This window comes from Mus pahari, chromosome 6 (genome assembly GCF_900095145.1).
Source record: "Mus pahari chromosome 6, PAHARI_EIJ_v1.1, whole genome shotgun sequence".
NCBI classification, from domain to species: Eukaryota; Metazoa; Chordata; class Mammalia; order Rodentia; family Muridae; genus Mus; species Mus pahari.
The window spans coordinates 39,893,153-39,908,401 of record NC_034595.1 but is presented as its reverse complement, the minus strand read 5'-3'; the positions used below and the strand labels follow the sequence as shown (position 1 = coordinate 39,908,401).

Below are 15,249 nucleotides of genomic sequence, written 5' to 3'. Positions count from 1 at the left end.
TTTTAAAGTAAGGAGAGAAATTAACAGAAAGAAGAAAATACTTTAAATCTAAGCATCCTACACAGAGTGCTGGGCACAGAAGCCGTTAATAAATATCTTATTGATTGAATGCCTGGAATCAGCTTTGCGACCTCAGAATAAATTGCTTAAGCTGTCATATTCTGTCTGTAGGAAGGGCGGTTGGCAGGTTCTTCTGCTGCTTCTCTCCTTGTTAGGGATTTATGTGACATCACTGATCTTTGAGAGACTCGGTGACAGTGTTAAATAAATCAAACTTTTAATACTATATTCAAGGAAGAAATGATGTTAAATTTGCTGTCTTTGGATAGCTTACTGCAGTTTGCCATTGTAGGGAAGAATATAGCATGTTGACAACATTTCATTTGCACTTATTTAGAGAGAGGGTATGCATTTATTTATAAATAAATTATCATTAAAAAATATTAAAACCTTCTTCCTGTTAAATCAAGTTCTATTGCTTGGTTTCTACCTTTTCAAAATCTGGATTATAGTCAATGGAATTATGGTTTATCTACCAATCAGCATTTTTTCATGAACACAAAGTAACAGCAGTTAACAGCACTGGCTACTCTTGTTGAAGACTAAGGTTTGATTCCCAGTGCCCACATGGCAGCTCATGCCTCTCTGTAACTCTTATCCTACGTGCAGGTACCAGGCATGTACATGTTTCACATGTACACATGCAGGCAAAATACTCATATTCATAAAATAATAAAACTAAAAAATAACAGTAACTGTGATATGGGCAGTATCCTGGTACAGTGTGTGCCTGTTTGGGATAGAAATTAAATTTGATAGTAGGTTTTCAACATAGGAAATAACAAGCATTAAAAATAGAGAATGATTTTTCACCCTTGATTATTTAAGAAAAAAAAAATCCGTGTTACAGTACATTAGTTTCATGAGACAGTGCCCATGTTTATACCATATGAATGCGTGTATATAATGTACTTCATCATGTTTACCCTCATTATCCTCTTTTCTACCTCCCCAGCTGACCCTTTTCCCAAAAGAATAATTTTTATAAAACATGAACCATACAAAATTTAATCAGGCCTGGATTTTCTCTTTGTGTGATGTCAGTACTTCAAATAATCATTCTTACATTAAAAATCTTTTTCTTTTTGAGCTTGCTCTATATTCGCCACATTTTCATATAGCCAAGTTTGTATTTCAGTTCTGCAGGTCCCGTATGTAGAGAGAGGCTGCCAGTCATCCCTGTGCCTCCTCTGTAGGGTGGGTCAGAACTCTTGGTGGGATAGTCAAGAAACAAAAGGATCAGGAGTTGTAAAAACCGTTGATAGATAACCAGCTGTTATTGAAATTCTATTCCTACTAATATTTTACTCTTTTAAATCTAGGATTTATTTCTGAGGTATGATGTAATAGGAGAAATTGTATGTGTGGGTTTACACAAAAGGTTCAAGAACTTTGTAGCAGGAATGGGTTCCTGAGGTGGTCAGAACTGTGGTCACCTCCATCTGAGTTAGTTTATCCTGGGACACACCCAGTGAAAGTTACCATGTTTCTTTTGCAAGGGGGGACTTTCCCTTCAGAATTAAACCAAGTGAGTGAATGCCAGCAGCTCTTCAAGTTGTGGTCTTAATTAGTATCTTGTTTGACCTTTGCCTATGAAATTTGGTTTGAGTTGTGTTCTTCTCTTCGGGTGTAAGATTCAGCCACTGGCAGGAGCTTTATTTAATCTCTGTTGAGCTGTCCCATCTCCTTCAATTGGGCATAAACCTATTCATCAACCTATCTTTTATATGTGCAGTCAGGAATGCTATTAAGATTGACTGCATTGTGGCAGGGTGCTTTGTATTTAAGAAGTAATATAATAGGCTTCAATGTGATTAAGAACAGGGGTTACTGCAAATGCAATATATACTAAAATCACACCGCTGAAGAGCTTTCTACATAATGCACTATGCCTAATGTGCAGACGTTGATTTAATTTTCTCTTCTACCCCTCTAAAAGCCTGGTGTTTCTCACAAGTGCTACCAATGTACCCTGTTGTTTCATTTTGTAATACTTGAGTTGATATGCCACTATAACTCAATTATATCAAGTCCTAAGGAATGAAATTTCTGTTTTGATTTATATATGTGAAATGGGGTGTTGTTCAGCAGATTTAATCTAACTCCACAGTCAGAATGGCAATAAGAGAATGAAAATCTAATTTATAGAATTTTTCATGAGGCAGCCTCTGTTTTTAAAAACCAGTATTATTTTAATGGTCTCATAAAAACAAAATTTGTCTCTGGTTATGAAAAGGCCTTTACCAGAATGCACTTGAAACAGTTCAAGTGTTGGGGCTGAGTGTGTAGCTCAGGCCTACAGTACCTATCTGCCATGCTTGTCTGAAGCTGTAGGTTCAGCCCCTACAACTGTAAAACAAAACACAAAACTTGGCATGGTGTGGTGCATACCTGGAACCCCAGCACATGGCATGTGGAAGCACAAAGATCTGCAACATAAAGTATTTCTTAGTTACGTAGTTCAAAGACAGCATAGGCAACCTGAGACCGGGGTTTCCATCTTCCACAAGCAAAGAAATGCAGACAGCAGGCAGGCAGGCAGACAGATACACAGACTCAGACACACACACACACACACACACACACACAAAGTGTAATGCTGAATCCTTGTTTTGTTTGTTTTATTTCAGTTTTGATTTTTTGTTACAACAGATGTGATAATTAGCTGATAGATCTTTTACGCTTAATTGAAGCTATGGAATCACATTATGCATTCCCTTTTAAGTTAGAAGTAGCCCGTACGCTTTGTCTTTAGGATAACCGAGCTTTGGATGCTGACACAGCCTCTGTAGTGGAAGCTGGTCCCTTTTTAATGACAGTAGTCCAAGGCCAGTGTTCAAAGGGGACTTGGAAGCAGAGACATGTCTCTTGACCTCTGCTAGTTTTTCTTTACTACAGCGTTGGGTCTTACACTGGGATTGCGCTTCCATTTTCTAGTCCGTTCTGTTGCAGTACTTCAGCCCTTCAACTTTTATGCTTTAAATGTTAGCCGAGAATGGTTAAACTAAGTACAAATATGCATATTTTAGTTTGCTCTGGAGAAGGGTTTTGGGAAAGCCCAAAATACATCTCCATGCTTTTCAGTTTGTATTTGAATACTCTTAGATCGCTGGGTGTGCCTCAGTTTCCAGAATGTTCTCTGGGCTAGTAGGATTATCTCTTTATTTTTACAATGGACGTTGTCTTTCAGTGTGCAGGAGCTATAAGAAGTAGGAAAAATAGCATCACTCTCCTTCGATAAATGATGGAACTGTATGTATCATCATGTCACTGTTGTGAATGTCCACAGTGGATTTGTGACCAGGGAGTCCCTTTCAGCAGCTCTGGTTCTTGGCAACTAAGCTCTTTGTCTTGTCTATCTGTCCGCTGGTTCTTTGCTTGTTTCCACCTTCTCTCTCTCTCCTTCTTGCCATAAGCCCATTGCTGAAATCAGTTTTTCAGTGAGCCCTTAATTTAGGAGAGCAAAATGCCTGATCTTAGAGAAATCTCAGCAGTGTGCCCTAGAATGGTTGCTGATGGGCAGTAGCGATTTCCAGCAGCATCTCCTCTTACTTCCCGTTGTTCCAACCTTCTGTCTTCCCCACCCCTTGTTTGTTCAGGACAGTGGTGTTTTTCTGTGTATTATTTGGATAGTATTGTCTCTTTTTGCAAAAAAAACGAGGATTGGGGGTTTTGTTGGTTGTTTTTTCTTTCCTGCTCCCTGACTCTGGTTGTTCTCGGAGCTAAAGCACTCTTCCTTGGATAAGCTACTCAATGATAATGCTGTGCAGAGACCAAAAAAGCTGAGTGCATAAGACGCTGCAACAAAGTCCAGTTCTTTTTCACCCTTTCTGTAAACTCGGGGCAGGTCCTGATCCTTTCCTGGAAGCCCCCTCCCCCACTGGAAAGAGAATAAAGCAGAAATTAATTGAGAAGTGAGAAGTTAAGTCATTGCCCTTGTTGAATTGTCTTCTTTTCGTGCTTCTGTGGAGTTTGATTATGGTGGTCTCAGCTGTTTATTTTTGTTGGAAATGGGTTCCATATTTGATTTATTATATTTGATTACTTCATAGTGCATGGCCGTGTCTATCACTGGAGCACAGCTGGTAGCTCTCTTGTGTAGGACACCATTTTATTGTTCTCTGCCTTTGGACAAGAATAAATCGTCAGAATAAGAAATTGAATTGTGCTATAGGAGAGAATATTATTGTACCACTTTTAAAAGTAGCTCTGAAGACACTGTATACTGATTTCGGGGGGAAACTCACCTCAGTTGGATGGTGTCTTTTTAAATACAAAATATGCTTGAGGAAATGTAAACTTTTCTCTCCCGGTACTGTGAACAGTCACCACTCTTGTTCTCCTCTTGTGAAACATGCCATTTTTTACATTGCCCCAAGAAGATAGTTCTGCACTGGTGATCTTTTTCGTTTTCCTAAATTGCACTTAAAACTCAATTTTTGTGGCTAAAGTTCCTCAGTCTGAAGGCTTTTTTTTGGTATTTTTCAGGGACTCTGAGATTTCAAAGGACAGATTTTTATTTAAAGCCTGTCATTCAAAACTTCATTATACACATTCCTAAGAATTTTGTCTGGTAATCAGACCTTAGGGGGAATCATTGCTATCTTGGGGATTTGTAGCACTGGGAAAGGTGGGGTGCGAGAGATGAGACTGTGAAGTGACAGACAAACCTGCAGATCCTGTAAGGTGTACAAGGTGGCATCCAGGATGTGCAGTTAGACAGACGTAGGAAAGAGCACTTGCCTTCGCCTACAGAGGGAAAGCCAGATAAGAGAGTGATGAAGGAGCTCTGAGGTCAGGTGAGGACGGGCTTTCCCTATGGTGGGTTGTTCTCTTCCTGTGGATCAATGTAAACGTTATTTCTATTTGTGCCACACCAGCCAGTGCCTTTACACACGTTCTCCTGAGAGAAGGACTGTGATTCTGTGAACTCCCATTCTCCTTGCTGCATCCTGTTCCACTGTTGCTCTGCATGCTTGGTAACTCCATTCCTTAGTGTCTTCTGTGTGCTGGTTTTCTTCCTTCTCTAGTCTTCCCCTAGCCTCAGAAGCATTCTCTCCTTCAGAATAAAAGTCAGCCACAGTTGTAGCTCAGGTCTGAATTTGGGGCACAGGTCTGGGAGGAACACTGTGTCAGAGGGCTTTTCCACATAATGAAATCTTGAGGTGTTATTAAAAAAAACAATAGGACTCTCCATTGGCTTCTTATATACTTGATTAAGAAGGAGGGCGTCAGAGATGGCTCAGTAGTTAAGAGCATTAGTTTTTTTTTTTTTTTTTTTTTTTTTTTTGCAAAGGACCTGGGTTTGATTTCCAGCACCCACAAGGGAGCTCACCATCATCTGTAACTCCGGTTTCAGCGATCTACCTTCCTCTTCTGTACTTGGTAGTCACCGGGTACATTATATAGCGCACGTACATACATTCATACAGATGTGCAATCAGAACCTTTATATAAGTAAAATATATATGAATTATTCTTAGAATAAAAATGTAAAAGCTTCAGAGAGGAGCTGCATTTCAGACAGACAGCTTTTCTGGGCCTACAACACTGGGAACGTTTCTCAATTGCTTCCCTGGAAGGTCAGTCTCCATTTAGCAGATGCTCCCCTTTCAGGGAGACCTGAAATGTGACTATTCTGTCTGAGACTTTGGTGACACGTTTTCTTCCCCCACCACCCCCTTTTCTTTTTGTTTTCAGAGAGAGAAAGAGACAGACAGACAGAGACAGAGACGAGAGAGAGAAGCTTTCCATAGGTGTCCCACCCTGCCCTCTAACTCGCTGCTCTTTCACCCCAGTCTCCCCAGTGCTAGCAGGACAATATTCCATGAGATAAAAATCTCAGTATTTTTCTATCTGAATAACTCTCCATAAAAATTAGGTTTGTCTCTAATATGAACTTTATGAAGACATATTTTTTTTTGCCTTTTCCCATCCAATTAGCCTGGAAATCTATTTCCATTGGGTTAATGGTTTAAAATTGTAAAAGCAATTTCATGTGCTTATGGAGGAAATGTAGGCCAAGTTGCTAGGAGAAAGATCAACATTAGCTTGAAGGATTGTTGATTATTTCCTAACAATTTATATTGTTCTCTAGTTTGGGACAGTTTCTGTTTTGCTGGTTCATTTGTAACAGTAAGTTCCTTGAAGAACTGGTTTTAAAGGAAGTCCTGTTTTATGACTGGGTATTTGCTTTAAAACAAAATATATTGGCTTAACTTTAGCTACCTGGGTTTGGACAACTATGAAAAAATTCTTTATAGAAGGTTGGTGATGTCATTCAGTTGATAGAGTAGCACACACAAGTGACATACACTAACGTACACAAGGCCCAGAGTAAGATCCCCGGAACCATAGCAAAACAAAAAGCATGGGTATGTTTATAACAAAATTCCCTCTTGGAGATTATATCAGCCACTATTATCTTCATCATAAGATACCATGACTATAAGCAACTTACTGCAGAAAAAGATTATTTGGACCTCGTGATCCCAGAGGGAGGGTGACAGTAGATTCTATGACAGTGGGTGGCTGGAGCAGGGAGCTGTAAGATCACATCTCCACACATAAGAAGCCGAGTGGGCAGAACGTGGGAGAGGTTGTGAACTCTTAAAGCTACCGGTGATCCATTTCCTCCATCAAGGTTGTACCCCTAAAGGTTCTATAACCACCCAAATGACTATAGCCAAGTGTACACGATTCTGTGGGGGACATTTCCCTGTGCAAATCAGAACACAAAGAAGCTAAAGGTATTCTGAACATGTACATCAAGATTCTGTTAGCAGCAAGTGTGGTCATCGTAGGAGCCATTGGGCCATTGGCCAGCTTAGAGTGGGGAGCCCTTAGGTTAGCTCCAGGGTTTTCCTGCAGCTCTGGGTCATGAATGACCCTTCTTTCACACGCGCGACTTACACCACAGAGGCTTTCCTGTTATTTTTTGTGCCACCATTTAGAAAATGGCTACTCATCTGCTCTAACTTCCGTAATGGCTTTCGTGGTACCCTGCTTACTGTCACGGCCTTCATTCTCTTCCCCCTGACTCCCTGACAACTCCCACTCTTTGAAGCCTGAGTTAAAGTTACATCTTATGAATTCAACCTGCTTCGTAAATGAGGGACTACCTCTGGGACAGGGATTGATGGTAGGCAGTTACACCACGATGCACCAATTTTGTACAATAAGAAACATAGGAGAATCTAGCAAAGGAAAGCTGCCCTTTAGTTTCACAGTATTAGTAGAAGGCTCTCTGGAGGGAGAGGTGTTTGAGTTGGGTCTTGTGGCTCTGAAGGAAGGAGACTTGTGGTCCGGAACTACCTCAGTCACTGAACTGTGTTTAGTGGTTATTTCTAAAGCTTTATGAAAAATGTGCTTATGTTCACATAGTTATTTGTTACATTTGGCAAAGATTATATTTCAGCACTGCATTTGAACTTTTAAATGAACAAGGTGAAAAACTCCACACATAGTCAAAGATTTGCCCAATGTTATTCTCTAACTCCTTTTCTTTGTTATTTAGAAACAGTCAAAATAGAAGCAGTAATGAATATGTGTGTCTGCCTGCCTCTCTCTCTCTTTCTCTCCCTCTCCCCCCACCCTCTCTCTGGGTATGTATGTGGCTCATGAGCACACTAATGAGTATGTGTCCATTTGTGCCTATAAAAACAAAAACAAAACCCAACTGTTGATTTTTGTTCTTTTTAGACTGTCTTACTGTCCAGGCGTGGACCATGTTTATAGAAGGTGTGGTGAGCTATCCCTTGATGCTCAGACTCGTAGACATTGGCTCTAGACTTTCAGACGCTGGTAGGAGACCATTTGGGACAATGAGATTGGTTGTACAGGACTGATGTGGTGGGTTTGAAATGGGGAGGGAAGGGCTCCAAAAAGGCTCAAGCTGGAAGCAACAATTGGCACAAAGTTGTGATAATAACCAGACTATACAGAAAGAGGCTGGTGTGTGTTTCCTTCCTAAATGGCTCTGTGCAGTAAATAAAGTAAAACCAATAATTAATCAATGGGCCATATTCGTTATAGAAGTATTCAGATCAGCATAAACCATACTGTCTAAGCAGATAATCTAGAGAACTGCTCTGGAGCAAAATTTCCCAGCTGTGTTTCTGAGAAACAGTGAGAAAACTGTTGCCTGCTAGCGTCTTTAGAGCTTAGGTGAAGGTCTTTTGGGTTTGCAAAAGGATTTTTATGGGACTTTTTGGTATTAAAAAATAAGTCATTATTGAATGAATTAAATTTGTTTTCATATCTATAATTTGTTTATTGTATAAGATCTCTTTGCTTTTTCATCTATGAAACTTTTTTCTCTGTATACCACGACCCTCCCTTTGCCCTTTCTGAGAATAGTAAGTTTTCCACTGAGAGTTTACTCATGAGTAATCGTAGACTTGCCTTACTCTCAGTTAACTAAGTCACAACCTCTGCCTTCCCATGTGTTTTCTTTCCTCTTACGATTGTTTTCAAGGTCAAAATTAAATCAGCTAATGGTCAGTGTGTATCCTTAGCGTTATGCCAAACATTGCATATTAGTATCATACCTACTTTTAAATTCTCTTCTCTCATATATTACATCCCAACCACAGTTTTCCCTTCTCCAAGTCCTTCCTCCCCACTTCTCCCCTCCCCCAGACCCACTGCTCCTCTATGTCCCTTCAGAAAAGAGCAGGCCTCCCTGGGATATCAACCTATCATGTGTCTACCGTTCTGAAGGGTTGTTTTAGACACGTACTATTCCCACTGGCTGCATGTCTTCAAGTCTAGTTCTGCTTCTTTTATAGAACTAGCTCAGAAACTTAGGTTTAGGATTCTAACATGCTAGAATAAGGAAAGGAACTATATATTTATATTGCTTTCTTTTTCTTATGTTGGCTCTATCGAAAATGTTTTTGGCTAGGGAGATAGCCCTGCCAAAGAGTTTGTTATTCAAGCACGAGTACCAACATTTGATCTCTAGAACCAACGTTAAAAGCCTGGCACATTGCTGTGTTCTCGGTGCGGTTTGTTGGCTTAGTTGTCTTAGCCTTAATCTATGAGCTCTGGGCCTGTGAGAAACTTTGTGTCGCACACTCTTAATTCCAGCCCTTGTGATGCAAAGGCAGGTGGATCTCAGTGAGTTTGAGTCCAGGCTGGACTATGTAGTGAGTTCTAAGACAGACAGGTTCATGTAGTGACATCCTGTCTCGACAAAAATAAAACTAAAACTGGCCAAACAAAGGGGCGTTGTGCTTGAGGGGAAATGGCAGCCAAAATTGATCCCTGGCTTCCATTAGGTACATCCACCCATACTTGCATGAGTATACACATGAGCGTATTTGCATACATACACAGTTTTAATTTATGTCTTTTAAACATTTTTTATTACATTTAAGTTTGCTTGCTTGTGTGTGTACATGTGGACATCAGAGGGTAGATTGAGGAGGTTGTTTCTCCTCTTTCCTTGTGTGTGTGTCTGGTGATTGGACTCAGGTCTTCAGGTTTGGTAGCAAGTGCCTTTACTGGCTGAGCCACCTTGCTGGCTCTCTTGTTTACTACTAATTAAGAACTCAGGGTACTATACAGGCATCATTTGTTGTAAATGAAAAATTTACACTTAAAAATAATTGAGGTATAAGTTAATAAATATTTTTTATGAAAACAGACTTGTACAGAATATTAATACACAGCAGATCACTTCCTTTAGGAGGCTGAAAAAAAAATCCCAAGATTTCCAACTCGAAGATGTGCCCACTAACAGCTGTTTCCTATAATTGGAGCAATTTGCATGCAGAATAGAGAAAATGAATTATACAAAAGGGTGCAGAGAGGAACAGCTATAACTCCCTGGCGGGTGCAGCAGCCCACAAAATAAACTTCCTTCAAATGACACTGGCATGATTAATTCTAAGCAACCTGGACACCAAACTGCCATCTAAAAATAATTTCATTAATTCTTTAAGGGTTTCATACAATGCAACTGCCTCTTTGCAAGGACCCCATAGCTGAGAATGCCAAGAGTGCTGCCAGCCACCAGCCCGCTGGGTGGGGCTACAAGTTCACCCCAGTGTTCAGGTCATTTGAATATTCATGAAGGTTGGCAGGTGGTCAGTGAATAAATGACTGCCACTACTCTGGGTCCTTTTGCTCTTTCTTTTTATTTAAATTAGAAAAACATACGAGATAAAGTGAGGTGCTTCATTCTTGACTTTTCCGGATGTCAGGTTTGACTAAAGGAGAGAGTTGGCCATTAAAATCTTGCCTTCAGCTGGGTTTGATGGCATATGCCTGTCTATAATACTTGCACTCAGGAGACTGAGGCAGGAAGACCAAGATTTCCAGGCCAGCCTGAGCTACATGATGAAACACTGTCAAGTAGAGACAAAAGTAAGCCTGCATTTTCAGTCCACTTCTCTGTGATCGCATCCTATCTGTGCCCAGTGGAACCAACATCCATGTATACCACCATCAACTCTAAATAAAACACATTCTGTTTATAATATTCCCTACATGCAGTCACGTTGCACATTGAAGCAAGTGTATAGATGGCGTTTTATTCTCTGTTAAATAGAAAGGAAGCAGAAGCTATCAAGACCTCTAGCCTGAGGCCATGGATGACAGTCCCGTGGTCGAAATCTAAGCCTCTCTCCTTGCTGTTTCCATGTTGTTTTCATCTCAGAGGCTGCCTGGTGATTGGTTATCTTAGGGCCTGTTAACTGGCATGAGGAAGGATCTGTACATTGTTGCATTGATTCATATACATTGCTGCATTATGTATATGCATCACCTTGGTTTGCTCAAGCTGTAGTAACAAAGTACAATGGACCTGGTAGCTTAGAAACCAAAGATACTTATTTCTTGCAATCTGGTGGCTTGAAGTCTGATGTCAGAGTGCCATCATGTGCAGGTTCTGATGTGAGGATCCTATTTACGATTTTTGACTGGTGTCTTGCTATGGCCTCATGTAGTGGAAGAGATCTGAGAGATCTTTGGATGACAACAATGGCTATGAAGATGAACACGACTACTTCTACTACAATTTTGCACAATGAGTTGGATTTTGAGTGTTTTCATTGCCTCCCCTAATTCCTCTGGGCGTTAACATCCCTTACCTCCCAACTTTGTGTCCCTCCCTTTTCCCCCCACCCATCAAGTCCAGTTTGTGCTGCCCAGATATCCATGGATCTTACACTGAACATTGACCTACTAGTGACAAATTCCCCAACAGTTATCAGCTAGGGGAGGTTCCATGTCCTCCTCCCCTCTCTATAATGCGGTTTGGTCTGGCTTGAGTTTGCCCAGGGCTTGCCACTACTGTTGTGAGTTCATATAGGCAGGTTCACACTGTGTCCAGAGGATACTGTATCCCTGTGTTCATTCACACTGTACCTGGGTCTTACAATCTTTTGCCCCCATCTTCTGCAATTGTCCCAAGCCTTTGGAAGAGAGGGTATGGATGTTTCATTTAGGGCTAAGCATTCCACAGTCTGAAATTTTTCCCACCTTGACCAGTTGCAGGTCTCTGTGTTAATTGCCATACATTGCTTCTCTGAGGGTTGGAAATGCAAAGTCAACTCCTTCGCAATCACCCCTCACAGCACTCATGTGATGCTATTAACATCAGAATGTTAACATGTGATTTTTTGGGGGGAAACACAAACATCAGTATCTAGCAGTCACCATGTTTACTCTTCGGGAGCAAGTTCCAAGGTTCAGAGAAGTAAGGCAGCTTTGTGAAGGCAGTTTGGAGTGTGAGCTTCATTGTAGCTTTGAGCTCCTGTGTGCCAGCAGTTGCACCCTAACCACCTGTCATAGCTTTAACTTGCCAAGGTAAAAGAGTGTTTGTCTGTTTGTCTGTTTCCTGTCTTTGAGGGAAGGGGAATAAATGAGTGGGGGTTTTAGTATATCGTCAGACAGAACTCTGTCTAGTTTCAGAGTAGTGATCAAGACACTTAATGCTTTGGGTGGATGAAAGGAGGTGCTTCGTGGCTAGAAGGACTTCGTGAAGAAACCAGGATCTGGATGAGGAAGGAGAATGGAAGCATTGAGCATAGGTGGGAAGTGCTGGGCATGTTTGGGGGAAGTCAGAGTGAAAATGAAGCACAGGGCTCTGGTGGGAAACACAGTGGGGAAGCCTGGAAATGTGACCTGGACTGAGGACTCAGTGGACTGACAATCAGTATATACAGTTTCCCCTTCTTACACCATGAAACCACCATTTAAAGAGACTCCCTATACTTCATGTGTGTGCCTGAGTGAATGTGTATCACATGAACGCAGGAGGTCACCCAGCTTAGAAGAGGGCAACAGATCCTTTATAACTGTGGTCAGGGCAGTTGTGAGATGCCGTGTGGATGCTGGACACTGGAACTTAGGTCTCCTGCAAGAACAAGTGTTCTTAACTTCCCTGCCGGCTCTCCAGCCCACAAGACCCAGTAAGATTCACTTGGCTTGTGATTGTTTTAATATAGTAGAAGGTTTGGAAGAATGAAATTTCAGTCCCCAAGGACTCTGATTCTCTAAGACCTTGGTTTATTTTAAGAAAAAAAAATAACTATTTGGTTGTTTTTTTAAAAAAAAAAAATGTGTTGTGGGATCTCATTAAACCTCATTTTGTGACATCAGAAAGTGGGAGTGATGAATCCTAGTGTGCCTGAGACGTGACAGAGCATGGGTTTCAGGTCTGTCAAGCATCTCGAACATCTTAGAGGACAGAGAGAGGCCTAGGCAGGGAGGACGCTTCAGTAGCTCCCAATTTGGGGTGTTTCTTTTGTCAGGAAACTCTGTAGTTCTGTTGTTCTAGTGGTTCTCAAGCTTCCTGATGCTGTGACTCTTGAAGGTAGTTCCTCATGTGGTCGTGACCCCCAACCATAATATTGTTTTCATTGCTACTTCATAACTGTAATTTTGCTAGTTGTTATGAATTATAATGTAAATATCTGCTATACAGGATGGTCTTAGGCAACCCCTGTGAGAGGGCCATTCAACCCCAGAGGGATCATAACCCACAGGGAGAGAACCAATATTTACTTTTCTTGAGGTTGGATCACAGGCTCTGTCCTGTTTCTGAGCATAATAATTAAGTCCTTCACTGTGACCATAACTGGTGGTAGCGAGCCACACTCCACCCAGATTTTAATTTAAGAATATAGATTTGGTTTTAGATAGGAAAATACTGTTATGGGTCCCAGAGAAGAAGAAATAAAGAAAGCAGAATCTTGACTGTGAAATGGGCAGTGGGGCTGAAAATTGGGCCTGGTGTAGCTGGTAGAATGTTCATGTTTTAAAAATCTGTCTGTCTGTTGTTCTCACCTTCCCTGTTTTTTCTTTTAACGCTGCAGTGTGCAAAGACCCACCTTACAAGGTAGAAGAGTCCGGGTACGCTGGCTTCATATTGCCAATTGAAGTTTATTTTAAAAACAAGGTATGTAATCTTTACCTGCTAGTCTTTCAGAATCCTGTGTCAACCAAATAATGCTAATTATAATCCATTAATAATTCTAATACTACATAATGTTAAAGCTAAGCTTGAATTCTTAGAATTTTGGTTATCACAAATTTTAATAATAGTAACTATGAAAGTATAATTTCAATCATATTAAATCTGTTTATATAAAATTCACTAAATACTCCTTTGAAGAGTAATTTCCTTTCTGAAAAAGGTGGAGATGTTTGTAAAGTACAAAAGAGAAATCCGAGTTTGCCAGGAGATGTTTCTAGTCCTGCTTTATCTCTAGAACTTTTCAAAAATAAAATCCTGTATTACCTTTAGCTGATGAGCATACATGGCCAATATATAAAGTTATTTCAGCCTGAAGTATTTTGGATTCTATTGCACCTAAAAGATGCCACTGCGGTGAGCTGGGCAGTGGTGGTGCATGCCTTTAATCCCAGCACTTGGAAGGCAGAGGCAGGTGGATTTCTGAGTTTGAGGCCAGCCTGGTCTACAAAGTGAGTTCCAGGACAGAGAAACCCTGTCTCGAAAACAACCCCCCCCCCCCAAAAAAAAAGCCACTGTGTTTGGGGCAGAGTCTACAGACTGCAAGGCATGGGTTATGGTTGATGGTCCCTGTGCTTCCTTCCTTCATGGCACAGTGAGGTAGGAGTGTCCTCAGAAAGTTGTCAGAAGGATTCTGTGTACTGACCATGTGTGGAATATTTGGAACATTGTTTCCTTTTTAAGTAAACATTTCTTAAGTGCTGAACTTCTTTTCAGCATTACTGTTCAGGATTTTGTTTATAAACACGCTAGACTCTTATCTTTTTATCTCACGCTAGACTCTTATCTTTTTATCTTTATACATTTTGGGTACAAGAAGGTACTAAACTGGCACCATGCACTGGAGTGGTCTGTGCGTGAGTGATGAAGTTAGTACCCTTTCTACCAAGATCCCATGCCCTCAGCTGCCAGAGCTATTGCTTGCTGCTTTTTCTCTGTACTCACTGGATCAGTGCTTTTGCTTACCCACAGCAAAGCATTCAATCCCATGGCAGGCCTGTAATAGTGCCCGAATTTTTTTTTTAAATAATGCTCTTTCTTGCTTTCAATTCAAAAGTATTATAGTGCCCTAAATGTGCCCTAAAATGAGACAGTTCACTTTTGAAAAAGAGAAAGCAAATGAGAAAAGAGAATTCAGTTCTTTAAGCTAGCACTCCATTCAAGTCTGGTCCTGGGCATAGCGGTAGCTCCCAAGCGCAGTCCACCAGAGCCATGCAAGCAGCATCCCGTGGGTGCAGCCTGGGATCCACACTTTACTTCACAGACCATAGTGAATGATTCTCTGTGCTCAGGGCAGGATCAGAGCCATGGCAACAACCCACTCTTTAGCACTCAGTGCTTTCCACAGCAACAGTGGCTTTTGCCTGTCTAGAAGGCTTAGCCTTTCAACTCATCAAAGGTTTCCTTGTGACCAGAAGATACAACATGACAATAAACTAGCCTACAAAATAAGACTATAGCAATAACATACTTTTTGTATGTTTTTTTTTCTTTCTCACTGTACATGTCTACTTACCACATTCCTGCCATGTCATCTTTTACAGCCTTCAATCTCCATTACTTAGGATGCTCACAGACAGACAGACAGACAGACAGACAGACAGACAGACACACACACACACACACACACACAGAGAGAGAGAGAGAGAGAGAGAGAGAGAGAGAGAGAGAGAGGCGCGTGAGAGCATGGGAGAAAAACAGACAGA

At 41.0% G+C, this 15,249-nt stretch overlaps 1 protein-coding gene across 3 annotated transcripts in view; it reads left to right on the top strand.

Annotated features, from left to right (window-relative positions):
- Positions 1 to 15,249, top strand: part of Mllt3 (MLLT3 super elongation complex subunit) — a 264,581-nt gene that overhangs the window by 141,020 nt on the left and 108,312 nt on the right. For all 3 annotated transcript variants that reach the window (XM_021199690.1, XM_029539487.1, XM_021199691.2), the window contains exon 3: positions 13,386 to 13,468. In XM_021199690.1, coding sequence (XP_021055349.1) covers positions 13,386 to 13,468 — 83 coding nt within the window. The remainder of the gene's footprint in view (positions 1 to 13,385; positions 13,469 to 15,249) is intronic.